Below are 21,066 nucleotides of genomic sequence, written 5' to 3' on the forward strand. Positions count from 1 at the left end.
ATGAGCCTGTACTTTCTCCTTAACACAACGGAATGAGAACCCAGATGCTGTAGGACTGACTTGAGGCTAAATGAAATCATGCATGTGGAATGTCTCAGGAGAGAGCAAATCCTTCACTCACAGTGGCTTGTTGGTGAGTTACCTGTTCTCGAAGCCCTTCTGTCCTGGGGCAGCTCCGTATTGAGAGCTCCTGCCCTTCTCCAGGGAAAGGGTGTCTGTGCAGGAAGGCAGCCCCCCACGTCCTCTCAGCTCATCACCCAGCTCTGAGCCTGCTTGATGTTTGGCTGGACTTGCTCCTCGGGCTTCTGGGCACTGAGCCCAGCTCCCTCCTCCTTGAGCCTGAAGTGGAGCACAGGGTGTATCTCTGTGTTGTGTGTGCGTGAGTGAGTGGAAAATGCTTGTCTGTGCACAGATGAGTTAGAGGGGGGCTGGTGTTACATGATTGTAACTGGGAGTGAATATGTAGGAGTGACTGAAGGGATTGTGGGTGTGTCACCCCTCACACTTCCCTAATTGTTAACAGCCACCAATGCAGCAGAGTGCATATGCACGGATGCTGAAGCCAGATTCCTGGGTTCAAATCCTATCTCTACCTTGTATGACCTTCAACAAATTACTTACCCTTTTAATTCCTCAGTTTCCTCATCTGTTACGTGAGGAAATAATAACAGCTCCTCACCACCTATTTGGGACTATTGTGAGGATTCGATGAGTTAATACACATCAAGTACGTAAGATAAAGCCTGGTATATAGAAGGAGATAAGTGCTAACTGCTATCATTCTGTCATTCAGTTCAGTTCGGTTCAGTCGCTCAGTCGTGTCCCACTCTTTGTGACCCCATGGACTGCAGCACGTCAGGCCTCCCTGTCCATCACCAACTCCAGGAGTTTACTCAAACTCATGTCCATTGAGTCAGTGATGCCATCCAAACATCTCATCCTCTGTCATCCCCTTCTCCTCCCAGCCTTCAATCTTTCCCAGCATCAGGGTCTTTTCTACTGAGTCAGTTCTTCACATCAGGTGGCCAAAGTACTGGAGTTTCAGCTTCAGCATCAGTTCTTCCAATGAATATTCAGGACTTATTTCCTTTAGGATGGACTGGTTGGATCTCCTTGCAGTCCAAGGGACTCTCAAGAGTCTTCTCCAACACCACAGTTCAAAGCATCAATTCTTCGGCGCTCAGCTTTCTTTATAGTCCAACGCTCACATCCATACATGACCACTGGAAAAACCTAGCTTTGACTAGATGGACCTTTGTTGGCAAAGCAATGTCTCTGCTTTTTAATATGCTGTCTAGGTTGGTCATAACTTTCCTTCCAAGGAGTAAGCGTCTTTTAACTTCAAGGCTGCAGTCACCATCTGCAGTGATTTTGGAGCCCCAAAAAATAGCCTGTCACTGTTTCCACTGTTTCCCCATCTACTTGCCATGAAGTGATGGGACTAGATGCCATGATCTTCATGATTCTGTTTTTACTTATTATTATTATTGCAAAGGACTTTGACTTCTCAGGGAGAAGGAATGTATGCCTGTTGCCTCCAATGCTTCCACAACAACCCTGATGTGGTCAGCGCTGATCTCATCTGACACCTGAAGATGTGGGGGCCCTGGGAGATTTCTGGCCCCAGGTCACAAAGTTAGGAAAAGTCATAACTGGTACCCAAACTGAGGTCCAATAATCTCAAAGCTGGAGAGACCAGAGGAGAGAAGTTTGCGGGTGATCTTCTTGCTCCCCTGAAATCCACTCAAATAGGCAGTTCTTCTGTTTGTGAATCCAGGTGAGGGGCAGTGGGAGATCATGCTGTGAAGTTCATCTCCCTGCTTCACCTCTGCTTGGATCCCTTACTCTTTATTTCTGCCCAGAAATGCAAGGTTCTTGTTCCAAGTTGGATGTCACCTGCCCCCAGCTCAGCCTCTGCCTGGGTCAGTGCCAGGTAAACAGCGTGGGTCTGGCCAGCTGAGAAGTTGCCACAGTGGTTGCAGGAAGGTGTCCTGTGTCACACCTGTCTTCTGAGGTAGGTGACATTGGGGTAGTGAGGTAGGGGCATTGATATTCTGCAGACACCTGCAGGAGGCTGAAAAGGAAGACCTGAGCTAACACACTGCTTGCTGATCACCTGCCTGTCCATTGATTCCTTTCATCCGCTCAGCAGATATTCACTGAGTGTCTATCACATGCCATGCACTGTCCTGGGTGTTAGGATGCTCTGGGAGCGAGCATTTCAGACAAAAAATTTCTCTCTGTGGGGTTTATATGCTCCTGGACAATAAACAGAGTAAAGCAAGTATATTCTGTAGATGTTAGAGGGAGATCGAGTTCTGAAGAAGAAAACAAAACAGAAAGGGTATAAGGAGTACTGGGGTGGAGACAGGGGCATGGAGCAGTGTTATAATTTCTACCTAGGACCATCAGTGAGAGCAACTGTGGGAAGGCAGCTTATGAACAAAGACTTGTGCAAATCCTGCAGGGAGCCATGAGGCCATCAGGGGAGAGAGTTACAGCCAGGGGAGACGGATGGTACAAAACTGGAGTGTTTCTGATGAGTTTCAGGAAAAACCAGAAGGCTGAATTTCTTCTCTTTTTTAACTTTAAACTTTTTATTTTGTATTGGGTGTAGCTGATTAACAATGTTGTGGTAGTTTCAGGTGAACAGGGAAGGGACTCAGCCATACATTCATGTGTATCCATTCTCCCCCAAAACCGCCCTCCCATCCAGGCTGCCACATAATATTAACCAGTTCCCTGTGAAAAGGCTGAATTTCTTTTCCCAAAACAACTGTGGATACGTCCACTGAATTCTGCCATGGAGTGTTGATAAAGTGGCCTAAATATTTTTCTCCCTTGGAGGTTACTTTTTTGTACTTGAATGACTAAAAACCTTTTTGCTTATCCTTAAGCTTCAGTAACTTAACAAGGCTATTTTGGTATCATTCTGCATCATTTTTTGTACTAGAACATGGAATGATTTTTCAGTCTATAGATTTTCAGGGTGGAGAGGTGGATTTTCTTATATTACATAGTGAAATAAATTTTTTGTTCCTGGGAATTCCCCGGTGGTCCAGTGGTTAGAACTCTGAGCATTCATTGCCACGGATGCGGGTTCAATCCTTGGTCAAGGAACTAAGATCCCACAAGCCACATGACATAGCAGAAAAAAAAAATCTGTTCCTATTGTCTTTTTTTCTATTCAAGACATCACTTATGTTAAATTATCTTCATTTGTGCTCCAGTAGTTGTTAAAAGTATGTCTTATGCCCTCAAGACAACACCTTCCTGTCCTGGGCTCATTTCTATGCCCTGCATTTCACAATCAACGTAATTGCTGGGTCTCGGAGCACTCCCTTCCTCATCATTGAAGATTTCCCATGGTGAGTTTCTCCACTTCAAGGAAAGGACTTTCTTCAACTCTGAGGACACCTTCACCAACAACAATCAATGTGACTCCTCTTCTTGATCTGATGACATCTAACAATCCTAAGATGAACTGAAGTAACTATGGACATAATGTAACTTTTAATTTTGATTATGTTTTAATTTGGTTTAATGACTGTTTTGCCTTACATCTGTAACTGTAAAATGGGGTTTATTTCTGTCTGAAAGCTTTTAAGTTACAAGTGGTTATCCAAGCTCCTAAGAGAGCCACAACTTCCTCCAACTATTACTTGGGGCCCCTGGATCAGAGACCCTCAATATGAGGGTTAGGAGAATATGATGCCTCAACAATCTAGGGACCATGCCCTCAACAGCAGGAAGTAGTTATGGAATGAAAATGATGCCCCTTTCCTTTGGCAACACAATTCTCCTAAAAGAAAAAGGGGGAATGAGAGAGCCAATTCCTAGGCAGGTTGATAAGAAGTCTGGGGTCCCCAAGGAGGAGAAAGGGGTCTGGGGCTCTCAGAGCAGAGATAGGGATATGGAATTCTTGAGGAGGAAAGACAAACATCTTTTTTTTTCCTCTACATTCCTTAGTCTTAGTCACATAAAACATTTTTTCTTTAAGCCTGAAACTGATGATTACACAACAAACAACTCAGTTTAAACTCTGTACTAAGGATTATATAACAACAATGTATCCGGCTTGAGGACAGTTTACTCCTTCCTGAAAACCTTCTGGCTAATCCTGTTATCTTAAAATGTAAATTGTGGGAGTGGGTCTAGTAAGATCTCTACAACCTTGAGACATTCTTTTGATTTATTGTAATAACCAATTTAAAAAGTATATAACTCCCTTGCTAACACTTGCAAGGGGGGCATTCTCCATCCACCTTCTGATGTCTAGTCAGAAGCTTTCTCTGTCTCTTTTCACTTGAATAAAACTCTGCTATACAAAAAAAAAAAATATATGTCTTATGGAGTCAGAAAAATTTAATTTCCAGCTTTGCTAGTCACTATCTGTGTGAGCTCAGGCAAATTTTTTAACTTCTGTGGATACAGTTTCTCTTTGGGGGTAACAGTGGGAAAGTGAAAGTGTTAATCTCTCAGTCGTGTCCTACTCTTTGTGATCCCATGGACTGTAGCCCGCCAGGCTCCTCTGTCCATGGAATTCTCCAGGCAAGAATACTGGAGTGGGTTGCCATTTCCTTCTCCAGGGGGATCTTCCTGACCCAGAGATTGAACCCAGGTCTCCTGCACTGCAGGTAGATTCTTTGCCGTCGGAGCCACCAGGGAAGCCCCAATAATGGTAGCTACTTGTGTTTGGAATCCCCAAGACCACTCAGGTTCAGTTTATAAAAGGACTTACAGAACACTAACATGTTGTATTGATACTTAAGTTTCAAGTATCAATACTTGATATTGATCAATTATTGATCAAGTGGACCAAGCGTCCAGTCAACAAAGGGGGAAATGCAGACGGTGAAACTGGAGGAACGCAGCACAAGTTTCCAAATGTCTCCTCCCTGTCCAGATGTCCAAGTAGCTCAAACGGTAAAGAATCTGCATGCAATCCGGGAGACCTGGGTTCGATCCCTGGATTAGGAAGATCCCCCGGAGAAGGGCATGACAACCCACTCTAGTATTCTTGCCTGGAGAATTCCATGGACAGAAGAACCCAGTGGACAACAGTCCATGGACTTGAACAGTTGGACACGACTGAGCAACTTTCACTTTTACTTTCCTCCTTGTCCAGTCACACAGAATCTGCTTGATTCCCTCAGCCCAACTCATCCAAGCTGTTGCCAACCAGGGAAGCTTACTCCTGTCTGAGAGTCTTGGGTTTTTTACTGTGGTCAGTCACATGGGCATATACCACCTACACGGCTGACCTCAGTCAGGGAAGCCCCAGACCCCTAGAGGGAAAGAGGCAATCCCTTGTTTAAAACCATTAAAGGACTTCCTGGTGGTCCAGTGGTTAAGAATCCATCTGCCAATGCAGGGGACATGGGTTCGATCCCTGCTCTGGGAAGATTCCACTTGCCAATGAGCAACTTAGTCGGTGTACCTCAGCTACTGAGCCTGAGTGCTGCACTCACTGAAGTCCATGCGCCTAGAGCCTGTGCTCCACAACCAGAGAGACCACTGCACTGAGAAGCCCACACACAGCAAGAGCAGAAGGCCTTCATACAGCAACAAAGAACCAGTGCAGCCAAAAATAAATAAATAGAGCAAAATAAAATACCTCATTTTAAAAAATGATTGATGAACATAGAAACTCTATTGAACACTTCATAAAGTGGGTGGTCTCCATCCCCAAGGGTCCAGAGAACCTCAGAGGATTTACAGGACCAGAGTTAAGTTTTGGTTTGCTGACATGGCACCCCAGGCTGGCATGCTCATCTTTTTTTTTTGTAAGATTTATTTATTTGGCTTCATTGGGTCTTAGTTGCTCCATGGCATGTAGGAGCTTGATGCTTTTGAACTGTGGTGTTGGAGAAGACTCTTGAGAGTCCCTTGGACTGCAAGGGGATCCAACCAGTCCATTCTAAAGGAGATCAGCCCTGGGATTTCTTTGGAGGGAATGATGCTGAAGATGAAACTCCAGTACTTTGGCCACCTCATGCAAAGAGTTGACTCATTGGAAAAGACTCTGATGCTGGGAGGGATTGGGGGCAGGAGGAGAAGGGGACGACAGAGGATGAGATGGCTGGATGGCATCATTGACTCGATGGACGTGAGTCTGAGTGAACTCCGGGAGTTGGTGATGGACAGGGAGGCCTGGCGTGCTGCGATTCATGGGGTCTCGAAGAGTCGGACATGACTGAGCGACTGAACTGAACTGAGGGGTCAAACTTACATCCCCAGCTCTATATAAGGTGGATTCTTAACCACTGGACCACCAGGGAAGTCCCTGGAGTGACTCATCTTGAGTCTAGATGTTTATCTCAACACAGGCCTGAGATCAGACCCAGACATTCCTACTGGGAGCTGGGTGTCCCATTGATGATCATAAGAGGAGTCCTGAATCTTTGATCATCTACCTCTTGGAGGCACAGAGCTAAGCATTCTGTGTTCATTTGTCTCAAATGCATTCACAGCATCCCAAAGACACGGGCCAATTTGATAAATAATCGCATTTTACAGATGAAAGCACTGAGGCCCAGGAACAGTGGGTAATTCGCCAAACCTGGGTCCTCCTACTATTGTAGGGGAGGAAACCTTTCCCTGTTTCTCTTCTAGATTCCTTAGCTGGTGTGGTAATTTAATTGTCATAAGACAGATGAACAGGAGAAAAACAAATTTCATATGTACATCATCCCCAAAGACATGGGACCCAGAGATGGTCAGGCAATTGAGGCTTATATGCCACTCAGAATGAAGGAGAAGGGAGTGAGGATTGGGGATCAAAGGGGAAGAAGATAAATTCCAGGAAGATGAGAAAAGCAGATATTTAGTTAACAAATGATTACCATGCCATGCAGATAGATAAATGTTTCTGATACTAAAAGTTATCTTTGGGGTTAGTTCCCTTCCAGATAAAGGCCCTCTAACTAAATCCTTTAGGCAGTTAGGGGAGTAGTAATCAGCTTTTCCTGAGTCTTTTGGGTCTCAAATGTCTTCAGTTCAAAATAACCCACACACCACGTGGCCTGTTTGCAGGGGAGCGCATAACCTGTTTCCTCTTACTGTGAAACATGCAGTCGTGACACCCTGGGATCCAACATCTCAGCTGAGTTTATCTCCAGCATAAAATAAGCATTGAGGTCTAAATGGAATATTGGTGGTGGTGGTTTAGTCTCTAAGTTGTGTCCGACTGTTTTGACCCCATGGACTGTAGCCCGCCAAGCTCCTCTGTCCATGGGATTCTCCAGGCAGGAATACTGCAGTGGGTTGCCATTCCTTTTGCCAGGGGATCTTCCCGACCCAGGGATTGAACCCATGTCTCCTGCATTGCAGGCAGATTCTTTACTGAGTAAGCCACCAGGGAAGCTCCAATGGAATATTACTCAGCCATTAAAAAAGAATGAAAAAATGCCATTTGCAGCAACATGAATGGGCCTAAAAAGTGTCATAATGAGTAAAGAAAGTCAGAGAAGGAAAAATACTGTATGACATCCCCTATATGTGGACTCTAAAATGAAAGGATACAAACGAACTTACTTACAAAACAGAAACAGACGCACAGACGTGGAGCACAAGCTTACGGTTGTGTGGGAAGGACGAGGGGCAGGACAGTTAGGGAGTTTGCGAAGGACGTGTACACACCGCTATATTTAAGACGGATAACCAACAAGGACCTACTGTATAGCACGTGGAACTCTGCTCAATATTGTGTAGCAGCCTGGATGGGAGGGGAGTTTGTGGGGAGAATGGATGCATGTGTATATACAGCTGAAACTCTTCACTGTCCACCTGAAACTATCACAACATTGTTTGCTGTACCCTAAGCTAAAATAAAAAGTTAAAACAAAAACGAATTGACGTTTTCATCTTCCAAGGGTGTTTGCCACTGCTTTGAGGGTCTTGGCAATTCACTCGAATCTAGACCCAAGGTCTCAATAGTAACTGGGTCGGGGGGACACAGTCTTGTAGAGACTACACACTTGTGCACGAAGCATGGCGTGGTGCCAGCACATGGATATCTAGTGGATCACTTCATCTTCAGGGAGTGAGGAGGGACTCGTGTTTATTTTTTGCAACAGAAGACAAATTCTTCCAGTGTGCAGGTTAGGGGGAGAAAATGTGGGCTTTTCTGAGAGTCAGCCCTTCCTGATCTTGGCTCCTCTTTCACATTCTCAAGATTCGTGGGGAAGGCAGCTTTCCGCTGCCTGCTACCCTTCCCTGCCAGCCCTGGTAAGGGCTCCTGCAGGCTGGCTTTCAAAGTGCGGTTCTGAGGACCATTTAATAGGAGAGGAAATGGCCTGGGGACAGACCTGTAACAGGGAGCCTGTTAAGAATGCTGCTTCTCAGGCCTCACCTAGACCTGGGGAATCAGAATATGTATTTATTTCCACAAGACCCGCTGGGGGAGCGAAGTCTGAGAAGCGCTGTTACTGGGCATTGGGCCCCAGCAGGCAGATGCAGGAATAAGCCTGGTTAGGTGGGGAGGTCAAGCATGAAGAGGACTGACCCTAGCCCCTCCCCTTTCCCCACTTCCCTCCTCATCGCCTGATCCCACCCCTCAGCAGGGGGGTGAAAAGCCCAGTCCGTCCCCAGCATCCTCAGGAGCCCTGCTGCAAGGCCACGAAGATGAGCCGTCTCTGCCTCTCTGCAGCCCTTCTGGTCCTCCTGGGCATCCTGGTGGCTGGCACCCGAGAGGGTGACAACAGCAACAAGAATGATGGTAAGTGCCAGCTCCTGTCTCCTCTGCAGACTGGGTGGGAGGGAAAAGGGGAGTCCTTGGAAGGGGCTGCGGAACAGGCATGGAGTGAGTGTTATCAGCCCTCTCTGGGTTTCTCCTGGGAAAATGGGCAGTTTTCACTCCAGGGACATTTCATGACTCTCAAAAAGAAAATCATTATGTTTTCAGCTTAAAAAAATTATCCTGCATAATTCTACCAGATCAGGGACCCCATCTCTGAGACTCTCTATTTCTGATCACTGCCTGGTCCTCAAACCTGACTGTCGCATAACAAAAAGATTGCTATTTGATCCTTGTCTAGGTTTATGGTCCAGGTCTCCTAAAACCCTTGATGTTTGCTGCCTTTTGTATGTTAAGGAAAGTGAAGTTGTTCAGTCATGTCTGAATCTTTGCGACCCCATGGACTGTAGCTTAACAGGCTGCTCCATCTATGGGATTTTCCAGGCAAGAATACTGGAGTGGGTTGCCATTTCCTTCTCCAGGAGATCTTCCCAACCCAAGGATCAAACCCAGGTCTCCCGCACTGTAGACAGATGCTTTACCATCTGAGCCCTCAATAGCTTCTGGGTGGGACTGGTCTCCAGGACATTCCATCAGGTGATCTGAGGATTAGAATTTTCTGCCCCCAGCTCCTCCGTGGGGAGGGGAGGGTACTGGGATAGAAGTCAAGTCACCAACAGCTCATGAGTCAATCCATTTGCCAACCCAGTGAATAAAAACCCCTAAACATTGGGAATTGCAGAGCTTCCTGGGTGGGGAACATTCAGGAGGGCTTTTCTCTAATAGCAGAGCGCAGGCTTCTCACTGCAGTGGTTTCCCTTGCTGCAGAGCACAGGCCCTAGGGCACTCGGGCTTCAGTAGTTAGGGCACTTGGGCTCAGTAGTTGTGGCTCCTGGGCTCTAGAACGCAGGCTCAGTAGCTGTGCCGCACGGGCTTAGCTGCCCCGTGGCACGTGGAATCTTCCCAGGTAAGGGATCAAACCCTTGTCTCCTGCATTGGCAGGAGGGTTCTTTTACCACGCAAGCACCAGGGAAGCCCCTGAGTTTTATCCTTTATTTTATCCTTTATCCAGTAAATAAAAGACTTTCCTGAGTTGTGTGAGTCGTTCTAGTCAATTATTGAAACTTGAGAGTGGAAGCCACACAGCCCCTGCATTTCTGGCCAGTGGCTGAGAGGTCTGTGGGACCCCAAGGACATGTAGCTGGCATCTGAAGTGGGGCCGTCTTGTGGGGTTGAGCCCTCACCCTGTGGAGTCAGGGCTAACTCTGCAGATTTAGAGTCTGAAGTGAGTTGACTTAGTGAGTTGACCGCATTGGTCTGGAGAATCGGTTGGTGTTAGAAGAGATACCCCATGTTTGATGTACAGAAGAAACCCAGACTCGTATATCCCTGGGCTTTGATGGCTGGAAGGAGGCTCAAGTACAGGTGAGTAAAAGTGGAGGGCAGTGTTCCCAGAAACTCTTACCAGTTACCTAGATTGTAACAATTCCCTGCAGACGGCAGGTGCTTTTACATGGGTGCTTTAACATGGGTTGTAACAGGATTGTACATTGACCTGACCTTACCACTCACCTGCTCTGTGACCTGAGGTCAGTGACTTTGCTACAGTTTCCTCACCCATACAAGGGAAAACTACCAAACAAGTTCTTGCAATGAATTATCAATCATGAATATAGAGGTTTTTTTTTCACATTTCACACCTGATAATGTCCATTTTCCACCAAGATGTCTTAGTCTGAAGAATTTTTGTCTACTTACCCCCAAGAAAAAAATATTTAGGGGTCAAATAATGATATTATTGGGCTTCCCAGTAGCTCAGCTGTAAATAATCCACCTGGAATGTAGGAGACATGGAGATGTGGGTTCGATCCCTGGGTCAGGAAGATCCCCTAGAGGAGGAAATGGCAATCCACTCCAGTATTCTTGCCCAGAAAATTCCATGAACAGAAGAGCCTGGCAGGCTACAGTCCATGGGATGGCAAAGACTTGGATACGATTGAGTGTTTCAACAACAGTGATATTATTTCTCCATTATTATTGCAAAAATGCAACACTTCCGTGACTTTGCTCATGGGGACAAGGTTATACTTCTCTCAGGCTGTTAGAAATTTGTGATGACTCAAGGCCCTTCCCTTTATTCCCATGTCTATTATTTTATCATCATCTCAGGATATGCAATGTTGGAGTAGATTCGTAGTTTTCTAGATGTGCTGCTACCAAAGGTAAGTCCATGTGCCTGACTCACAGTGAGGCTAAGCAAACCGAGAAGTCTGAGTTTGGGGCCGAGAAAGGTTTACTGCAGGGCTATGCAAGGAGACTAGAGCGGCTCAGGCCTTAAAAACCCCTAACTCCCCCAGAGAGAAGCTTTTACATGCAAGATTCGGGGTGAAAGCTATAGATGTGTGATTGTGTGACTTTCTCCTGCATGGTTGGTGTTCCCAGAACTTTGTGCTCAGCCAGAAGTTACCTTCCTCCACCGGGGTGGGGAATTTAGTTGTCGCAAAGGCACTCAAAGATACCGATAAGTATATTCCTTCTAGAGGAGCTGGGACCCGACACTGCCCTGCCCCATTGTGCTCTATTGTTCCTTGACTGCTTCTCCTTTGTTTCTGGTTCCCCTCCCTTCCTTGATTAGCAACTGCTTGAATCTTTGGTATTCCCTTTAGTATTCCGGAAAGTCTAGGAGGCTGAAGCCTTTTTCCTGCCAATAAGAAACAAACTGGGGACATGGAAAGGCTTTTGTGCCCAGAAGCCCAGAACTCCATAAGCTCCTGCCCAGCTTCAGATATTTCACTAACAGGAATTTAATTCTATTCATTCTACTCAATGACTGCAGCCAGCAGGAGCATGAGGTGGGAGATTCATTCACTTGACAAATATTTATCAAGGCCCGGCAAACCATTGTTCTTGGTGTGAGGACACACCTATGAAGAAAATGTAGCACAAGAACCAGTGCACTCTAGAAGGGAGACAGACAACTGAGTAGGTGAAATACTATGGCAGTTCATGACAAGTGTTTTGATTGTAGAGATTGATGGGGGAAAGGAATCCATGCTCTTTCTGCAGACCGGTTAGCAAAACCCTCAGTGATAAGGAGGTGTTTGAGAGGCAGCCAGGACCAGGGTGGCTGGAGCTGAGTCGGTGGAGCAGAGGGGAGAGGAGGGGGATAAGGCAGAGTGGCCATGGGGGAAGGTCGTGAGGTGCTTCCTAAGGGTTTACAAGAATCAGAATTTGACTCTGAGAGAGCTAGGGAGTCACTGAGATTCGGAGTGGTCACAGGAGCCAAGGGTAGGACTCAAGTTAAGACTGGATCCCTGCGGCTGCAGTGCAGAGAGTGGCCTCTAGGGGGCGAAGGGCAGAGACCAGCCCGGTGAGCAGCTGCTGCAGTGGTCGGCCCAGTGAGCCAGGACGGAGTGTGTAGCCCAGTTATTTCTTGGGTTGACTCCAGTTCCCTTGAATAACGAATGGCTTGCCCGGTTGAGGATAATTCTGTTCCTTAATTAAACAATTAAGCATCTTTGCTGTTTTCTGATACACAAATGCATTAGTATATGTTCCTTATACTAGAAAAACAGTCATTATAATAGTTTTATACATAAAACTTAGAAAATAAAAATATCAAAAGGTAAATCAAGGGACTTCCCTGGTGGTCCAGTGGCTAAGGCTTCAACAGGGGGCATGAGTTCAACCTCTGGTCAAGGAACTAGATCCCATATGCTGCAAGTAGAGAAGATCTCGAGTGCCTCAACAAAGACCTGGCACAGCCAAATAAATACAGTAGCGAGAAAAAGACAAATAAAGAAAAAAAAGAAAAATAAATACAGTAGCAACGACATGGAAGCATCTTAGACGTCCATCAGCAGAGGAATGGATAAGGAAGTTGTGGTACACGTACACAATGGAATATTACTCAGCTGTAAAAAGGAACGCGTACGAGTCGGTTTTAATGAAGTAGATCAACCTAGAGCCTATTATACAGAGTGAAGTCAGAAAGAGAAAGACAAATATCATATATTAACACATATATGTGGAATCTAGAAAGACAGTGCTGATGATCCTATTTGTGGGGCAGCAAGGGTGACACAAACATAAAGAACAGACTTTTGGACACAGTGGGAGAAGGAGAGGGTGGGATGATGTGAGAGAAGAGCATTGAAACATACACATTACCGTATATAAGCTAGATAGCCAGCAGGAGTATGACGTAAGATGCAGGGAACCCCAAGCCAGTAACAATCTAGAGGGGTGGGATGGGGAAGGAAGTGGGAAGGGGGTTCAAGAGGGAGGGGATATATTTATACCTATGGCCAAGTCATGTTGATGTATAGCAAAAATCACCACAATAGTGTTAAGTAATTATCCTCTATTTAAAAAAAAAATGTTAAGGGTAAATCAAGGTTTCAAATCTCGAAACCCAAAGATTAGGGATAAATCCTTCTACTTTAAGGTCTTAATGTACATGAACTCACAACCTTGTTCATCCAGAGATGAGGCGGGAACAATGCAGCCTCAGGCAGAGCTTGGGGCTTGTCCAGTAGCTCAGTGGTAAAGAATCCACCTGCCAATGCAGGAGATGTAAGAGACTCGGATTCAATCCCTGGGTTGGGAAGATCCCCTGGAGAAGGAAATGGCTACCCACTCCAGTACTCTTGCCTGGAGAATCCCATGGACAGAGAGGAGACTGGCAGGCTATAGTCCATAGGATCGCAAAGAGTCAAACACAACTGAAGCGACTTAGCATCTCGCATCATCTAGGCAGAGCTACCCCGCAGGTAGGGCTGCCCTCCGGAAGCACAGCCTTCTCTTTCCTCAACTCCTCAGCCTCCAGAGAGGACAGGCTCCACCTCCGCCACAGGGCTGCGATCTGGGTGAGGTGAGTGAGGCACTCACTCAGCCCAGGATTGATAGATCACAATTGATTGCAATGTTGCTCTTGAGTTGATCAGTCTTGTCCGACTCTTTGTGACTCCATGGACTGTAGCCCACCAGGTTTCTCTATTCATGGGGTTTTTTTCCCAGGCAAGAATACTGGAGTGGGTTGCCATTGCCTTCACCAAGGGATCTTCCCAACCCAGGAATCGAACCCTAGTCTCCTGCATTGCAGGCATATTCTTTACCACTGACCCAATATGAAAGTTTTAAATGAAAAGGAGGTGACCCTTTACTTGCTTGACCTGCCTCTTTTCTTCACCCCAACCCTGGCCCTGCTCAGCTGGGACCAAGAGTTTTACACTGAGACTTGAATACACCTCATTCCCAATTTCAAGTGAAAATGTTATCTTCTACCAGATGTAACTAGCTATTTCCAAGAGGAAACTCTTCTTTTAAATAGAGAATTGCCACTCTTTAGGCTTTAAGAAAGCAACTTTCTAATTGATACAAAGGTTTTCTCGTAAATGAGAGCTTTCCCTCTTCTCTCTGGGCATTTATGTGATCCGTTTTAGTCTGAGTTTCACAGGCTTTTCTTTTTTGTGTTTATTGGATGGTTTATTTAAGGGATCAAGAAGTCTGTGGATGTATAAACATATTGAATAACTCAGAGACTTTTGAGTTCCCATCTTAAATGTCCATCAAGATAGTTTACATTTTGACAACTTATGTCTAAACTATATATTAATTTTCCTATTTCTGAACCAATACATATTTTAAAACATTGCATAGAATAAGTATGTGTTCTTGATATGCTTGGGTGTTAAAATGAAGGTATTTACTTAATCTGAGGCTCCAGAAAAGAAGCATCATGTTTCCCAGTGTTGGGAAAACTGGCTGTGTTGGTGTCCAGGGTGGTCCCTGGGGACTTCTCTATTGTGAATCGATAGGGGAAGCTTAAAGGGCTTTAATGGGCAATTGTGTCCACGAGTGATTTTTAGGTTGGATGCTGCCCTGGAAAACTAAATTAAATTTAATGAGCACATCTAACAATTACTGTAATAACTAGTGTTTTTTGAGTATTGATTGATTACCAGTTACTTGACAGACATCATCGCTAATTCTCTCAACAAGTCCCTGAGGTTGGGGTTATTATGCTCATTTCGATGATGACGATGCTGTGGCTCAGAGTGGTTACTTGTCTCACCTCAGGTCACACAGCCTTTAAAGAATATAGTCTAGGGGCCTGCACTAGATGTTCCTTGAGACTTGGGTGTACTGGGATAGGAAGGGGTGGGAAAATGACTCTGAGGGGTGGGCAGTGAGAGGGCTGAGGATGGGGCTTTACCCAAAACCCAGATTTCTTCTAAGTTTTCCTTTGAAAGAAGGGATCTGTTGCTAAAAAGGGATTGACACCCAATTCCTCAGGGCAGGATGGAGTGCTTTTACTCCACAATACATACACTTCAACCATTTTCTGATGTCAATAAATATTCTTGTACAGCATTACTTACTTATAAAAATTGTGGTATATTTTATTTTAAATATGTCTTCTTTCATAATTGCAAAAGGAATACATGCTCACAGGAACTCGAGAGGATACAAAGATGTGTAAGGAAAGTTTTTAAGACTCCTCGTCTTGCTGTGTATTTGTTTTCCCAAGCCATCAACCAATTGTCCAGTTCTCAGGGAACGCTGACTGGCTGTCTTTGCATCATACCAGTTCTGACACTAGCAACCTGGAAATAATGTCAGATTCCACCAGTTAATGACTGTGGCCCACAAGTCTCCTCCCATCTTCAGGCTCCAATTACAGGTCCAGCCTGTCACTCATGCTTCTACCAACAACCATATATCAGAGTTTCCCACAAACTCCTGGAGTTAAGTGAATTTGCTAGAGCAGCACAGACTTGGGGAAACATTTTACTTACAAGATTTACAGTTTATCAGGGCTTCCCCGGTAGCTCAGTGGTAAAGAATCTGCCTGCAATGCAGAAGCCCCAGGAGATGCAGGTTCGATCCCTGGATCTGGAAGATCCCCTGGAGGAGGGTTTGGCAACCCACTCCGGTATTCTTGCCTGGAGAACCCCATGGACAAAGGAACTGGGCAGGCTACACTCCATAGGGTCGCAAAGAGTCGGACACAACTGAAGCGATGTACCACGCAGGCACGCACTGCTGCTGCTGCTGCTGCTAAGTCTCTTCAGTCGTGTCCGACTCTGTGCGACCCCATAGACGGCAGCCCACCATGCCCCGCCATCCCTGGGATTCTCCAGGCATGCACTAGCTTCTCATAAAAGGATATAATTCAGGACAACCATATGGAAAGTTTGCACAAGGCAGGATATGGAGAAAGGGCACAGAGCTTCCATGCTGTCTCATTGCTCATATTCCCTGAACCTGCTCCTGTTTACCAACCTGGACACTCTTCAGATGCAGTCCTTCTGTGTTTTTGCTGGAGGCTTCCTCATGCAGTCATGATGACTGTGTCATGACTCACACAATCTGTGGCTCAGACAGTAAAGCGTGGCTTTACCCTGATGGCTCAGATGGTAAAGTGTCTGCCTACAATGCGGGTAGACCCAGGTTCAATCCCTGGGTCGAGATCCCCTGGAGAAGGAAATGGCAACCCACTCCAGTACTGTTGCTTGGAAAATCCTATGGATGGAGGAGCCTGGCAGGCTACAGTCCAGGGGGTCACAAAGAGTCAGACACGACTGAGTAACTTGACTTACACTTTCCTCAGATAGTCATGATTGATTAAATCATGAACTATTCAGTTCAGTTCAGTTCAGTCACTCAGTCGTGTCCGACTCTTCGCGACCCCATGAATCGCAGCACGCCAGGCCTTACTGTACATCACCAACTCCCAGAGTTCACTCAGACTCACGTCCATCGAGTCAGTGATGCCATCCAGCCATCTCATCCTCTGTCGTCCCCTTCTCCTCCTGCCCCCAATCCCTCCCAGCATCAGGGTCTTTTCCAATGAGTCAACTCTTTGCATGAGGTGGCCAAAGTACTGGAGTTTCATCTTCAGCATCATTCCCTCCAAAGAAATCCCAGGGCTGATCTCCTTCAGAATGGACTGGTTGGATCCCCTTGCAGTCCAAGGGACTCTCAAGAGTCTTCTCCAACACCACAGTTCAAAAGCATCAATTCTTCGGCGCTCAGCTTTCTTTATAGTCCAGCTCTTACATCCATACATGACCACAGGAAAAACCACAGCCTTGACTAGATGGACCTTTGCTGGCAAAGTAATGTCTCTGCTTTTGAATATGCTATCTAGGTTGGTCATAACTTTCCTTCCAAGGACTAAGCGTCTTTGAATTTCATGGCTGCAGTCACCATCTGCAGTGATTTTGGAGCCCAGAAAAATAAAGTCTGACACTGTTTCCACTGTTTCCCCATCTATTTGCCATGAAGTGATGGGACCAGATGGCATGATCTTTGTTTTCTGAATGTTGAGATTTAAGCCAACTTTTTCACTCTCCACTTTCACCTTCATCAAGAGGCTTTTGAGTTCCTCTTCACTTTCTGCCATAAGGGTGGTGTCATCTGCATATCTGAGGTTATTGATATTTCTCCCAGCAATCTTGATTCCAGCCTGTGCTTCTTCCAGCCCAGCGTTTCTCATGATGTACTCTGCATATAAGTTAAATAAGCAGGATGACAGTATACAGCCTTGATGTACTCCTTTTCCTATTTGGAACCAGTCTGTTGTTCCATGTCCAGTTCTAACTGTTGCTTCCTGACCTGCATACAGGTTTCTCAAGAGGCAGGTCAGGTGGTCTGGTATTCCCATCTCTTTCAGAATTTTCCACAGTTTAGTGTGATCCAAACAGTCAAAGGCTTTGGCATAGTCAATAAAGCAGAAATAGATGTTTTTCTGGAACTCTCTTGCTTTTTCCATGATCTAGTGGATGTTGGCAATTTGATCTCTGGTTCCTCATCTGGAAGTTCATGGTTCATGTATTGCTGAAGCCTGGCTTGGAGAATTTTGAGCATTACTTGACTAGCGTGTGAGATGAGTGCAATTGTGCGGTAGTTTGAGCATTCTTTGACATTGCCTTTCTTTGGGATTGGAATGAAAACTGACCTTTTCCAGTCCTGTGGCCACTGCTGAGTTTTCCAAATTTGCTGGCATATTGAGTGCAGCACTTTCACAGCATCATCTTTCAGGATTTGAAAGAGCTCAACTGGAATTCCATCACCTCCACTAGCTTTGTTTGTAGTGATGCTTTCTAAGGCCCACTTGACTTCACATTCCAGAATGTGGATGTCTGGCTCTAGGTGAGTGATCACACCATCGTGATTATCTGGGTCATGAAGCTCTTTTTTGTATAGTTCTTCTGTGTATTCCTGCCACCTCTTCTTAATATCTTCTGCTTCTGTTAGGTCCATACCATTTCTGTCCTTTATTGAGCCCATCTTCACATGAAATATTCCCTTGGTATCTCTAATTTTCTTGAAGAGATCTCTAGTCTTTCCCATTCTGTTGTTTTCCTCTATTTCTTTGCATTGATCGCTGAGGAAGGCTTTCTTATCTCTTCTTGCTATTCTTTGGAACTCTTCATTCAGATGCTTATATCTTTCCTTTTCTCCTTTGCTTTTCGCTTCTGTCACCAGTCACATCCACAATTGGGTATTGTTTTTGCTTTGGCTCCATCTCTTCATTCTTTCTGGAGTTATTTCTCCACTGATCTCCAAAATGGCTGTCTGAGGAGGCCTTACAAATAGCTGTGAAAAGAAGAGAAGCGAAAGACGGTAAGATGGTAGGTGTTGCAAGAGGGCATCAGAGGGCAGACACACTGAAACCATAATCACAGAAAACTAGTCAATCTAATCACGCTAGGACCACAGCCTTGTCTAACTCAGTGAAACTAAGCCATGAACTATTGGTGACTGATAAACTTCCACCCATTCTCTTCTCCCTGGAGGTGGGGGCTTCAGAGGGTCAAGCTGACAGTTCAACCATCTGATCTGGCACTTGGTTCCCCTGGCAGCCAGCTCCCATCCTTGGGTTACCAGGGAGCTTTCCAAAGTCACCCTCTTCACATTACTGAAGACACCTTTATCGCTCTCCTCATTTAGAAAATTCCCAGGGTTTTAGGAGCTTTATGCTAGGATGGAACTAACACCAAATATATATTTCTAATTATATTATAAATCACAACATCACACCCCCTCAAAATTCTAGTATTCCCATCTCCATGAGATAGTCAAAGTTAATACACTATAGGACTTCCATGGTCGTCCCATGGTTAAGAATCTGCCTGTCCAATGAGGGGATATGGGTTTGATCCCTGGTCCGAGAGGATTTCACATGCTGTGGGGCAACTAGTCCCATGGGCCACAACTCCTGAGTCCACGCAACTAGAGAGTAACCCCCTCTCACCGCAACTAGATAAAACCCATTTGCAGTGAAAAAGACTCATAGCAGCCAATTAACTAAAATAAAAAACATTTTTAAAAATATATCATATGTTTTTCCATTCCTTTTTCCATTACAGCATGATACTTTCCCACTTTTTTTAAATACTGGAAACTTTCAACCTTACTCAAAAGTACAGAAAATAGTATAATTAAACCTTATGTACCCACTGTTCACTTTCAGCAATTATCAACATATGGAGAATATTGTTTATGTTTGACCTTTTTACCCCCAGGATTTTAAAAAGCTAATCTAGGGCATCATGCGAATAAATCTTCATATAAACCTTCATGAATAAACCTTCATGAAGGATATATGGGGATTTTTTAAATACCATCACCATGTCATCTTCACACCTAAAAGAACTAATAATAATGCCTCAGAATGCAGGTCCTCAAGTGGAGGCTTCACAGTTCAGGCTTTCCTCACCACCGCTACCGCCACCCTACCATTCTCTGTTTCAAGACACGGGGGTCCATTTGCTGACCTTGTAGCCCAGCTGTGATGGCCATCCTCGTAACTGACCCACTGTCCCTCCCAACCCCTCAGGCCTGCGCCCTGCCTTCTGTCTGCAGCCTCCATACACCGGTCCCTGCAGGGCCATGTTCACCAGGTACTTCTACAACGCTGTGTCCGGGCTCTGCCAGACCTTTACTTACGGCGGATGCAGAAGGAAGCCGAACAACTTCCGGAGTGAGAAGGAGTGTATCAGCACCTGTGGTGGCCGCAACAGAGCCCAGGGTAAGGCGGGGGCAGGGCAGGGTGGGAGGGGAAGGGCTGGGGGAGCGGCGGAGCTCAGGAGCCCCACACCATTCACCCCTGCCCGGTGCCTTTCCTCCTCGCGGCTGGCCAGGAGAAGTGGCCGCAGTGTCCTGTGAAACCACACACTGAGTGAGTTCTCCAGGGGCCAGCTTTCCAGAAGGTCACCCCTAGAATCACCTTCCAGGTAATCTAAGCCACTCTCAGGCCCTTCTTTCTCGGATGGGAACGCCGAGTCAGCCACCCTGCCCAGCGGGTCCATCGTGCTCCTGAGCAAACAGCTTTTCTCTTCCTGGTCATCCTAGTGTCAGGAGTACCGCGCTCGCTCGTTTCTGGGGTTGTCAGGACTGTCAGGTGTACGCTGTCAAGGTCATGGGCTTCAGTGATGACAGTCAACAAGTTCCTTCTTTCTTCTTACAGAGAGTCTGGCAACTGTGCTCCCTGAGATGCTAAAGTCCTAGGAGGCCCCAGGGGACTGTGGCTGCTTCTGAGCTATTTGAGCCTCCTTTGCTTCCTTCTCAAGCCTACCCTCCTCAGCAGAACCCTGCCTCTCTCTTCGCTGCAACCTCACCCTCACCCCTCTCCCCAATATCACTGCTCTCCTTGGAGGGGCAGTGTGGGAATTTCTGGTCCAGCCCTGAGCATCACTGGTGGTAGAAGTCTTTTCAGTAAAGAAGCCCTCTTGCCCCACAGTGATGTTACATATTTGTTTGTGGCTTCAACCTCTGGCCTTATATATAATAAATGCATTTTCTAATTAAACTAACAGGAGTGGATTCTGTTGTCTGCAACCAAGAACAGTAACCCGTTGGGTCCATGAAAACGGTGGTCCTTCTCACTGTTCAGCAGTGTGGAAGACACCTCTCCTTTTTCTGTCCTCAGACTGGGCCCTACCAGGTTTAGGAACCATTCCAGCCCCATCTACCTCTTCATGGCCACCCCAAGCAACACAAAAAACTGGGCAACAGAACCATGCCGTGAAAGCGTTGGTTTACTTTTTGCACCAGATCAGTCTGGGACTGGTTATCCTCCTGGACTCGGGAGGAGAAACGAAGGTGGGTGAGGCTCACTTCTCCACTTGCTCAATGAAACCCCTCCCCTGAGGAACTGTGGCAGGGTGGGGACTTTTATTTCTTCTAAAGAAAAGCATCCACCCACTTAGCAGCTGCCAGGTGCCAGGCTCTGTGCTTAGCATTTTTTTAGCATTATTTCACTTAATTATCTGAGAATCCTTTGAGAATAAAACGGGGGTATGCAGATGTCAGCTGGC

The 21,066-nt window shown here is 45.9% G+C and overlaps 1 protein-coding gene across 1 annotated transcript; it reads left to right on the forward strand.

Annotated features, from left to right (window-relative positions):
- Positions 1 to 8,512: 8,512 nt before the first annotated feature.
- On the forward strand, positions 8,513 to 20,558 carry LOC616039 (serum basic protease inhibitor-like). The gene is made up of 3 exons (XM_015474309.3): positions 8,513 to 8,719; positions 19,587 to 19,778; positions 20,217 to 20,558. The coding sequence occupies exons 1-3, from the start codon at positions 8,626 to 8,628 to the stop codon at positions 20,255 to 20,257; spliced, it is 327 nt and encodes a 108-aa protein (XP_015329795.1). The 5' UTR covers positions 8,513 to 8,625; the 3' UTR covers positions 20,258 to 20,558.
- Positions 20,559 to 21,066: the final 508 nt, after the last annotated feature.

This window comes from Bos taurus, chromosome 13 (genome assembly GCF_002263795.3).
Source record: "Bos taurus isolate L1 Dominette 01449 registration number 42190680 breed Hereford chromosome 13, ARS-UCD2.0, whole genome shotgun sequence".
Classification (NCBI taxonomy): Eukaryota; Metazoa; Chordata; class Mammalia; order Artiodactyla; family Bovidae; genus Bos; species Bos taurus.

Excerpts from the sequence above, each read along its gene's own strand:
- LOC616039 (XM_015474309.3), top strand. The coding sequence starts at position 8,626 with ATGAGCCGTCTCTGCCTCTCTGCAGCCCTTCTGGTCCTCCTGGGCATC. Across the intron at positions 8,720-19,586 it reads CAACAGCAACAAGAATGATG|GCCTGCGCCCTGCCTTCTGT; the intron begins GTAAGTGCCAGC and ends CCAACCCCTCAG. Across the intron at positions 19,779-20,216 it reads TGGCCGCAACAGAGCCCAGG|AGAGTCTGGCAACTGTGCTC; the intron begins GTAAGGCGGGGG and ends TTCTTCTTACAG.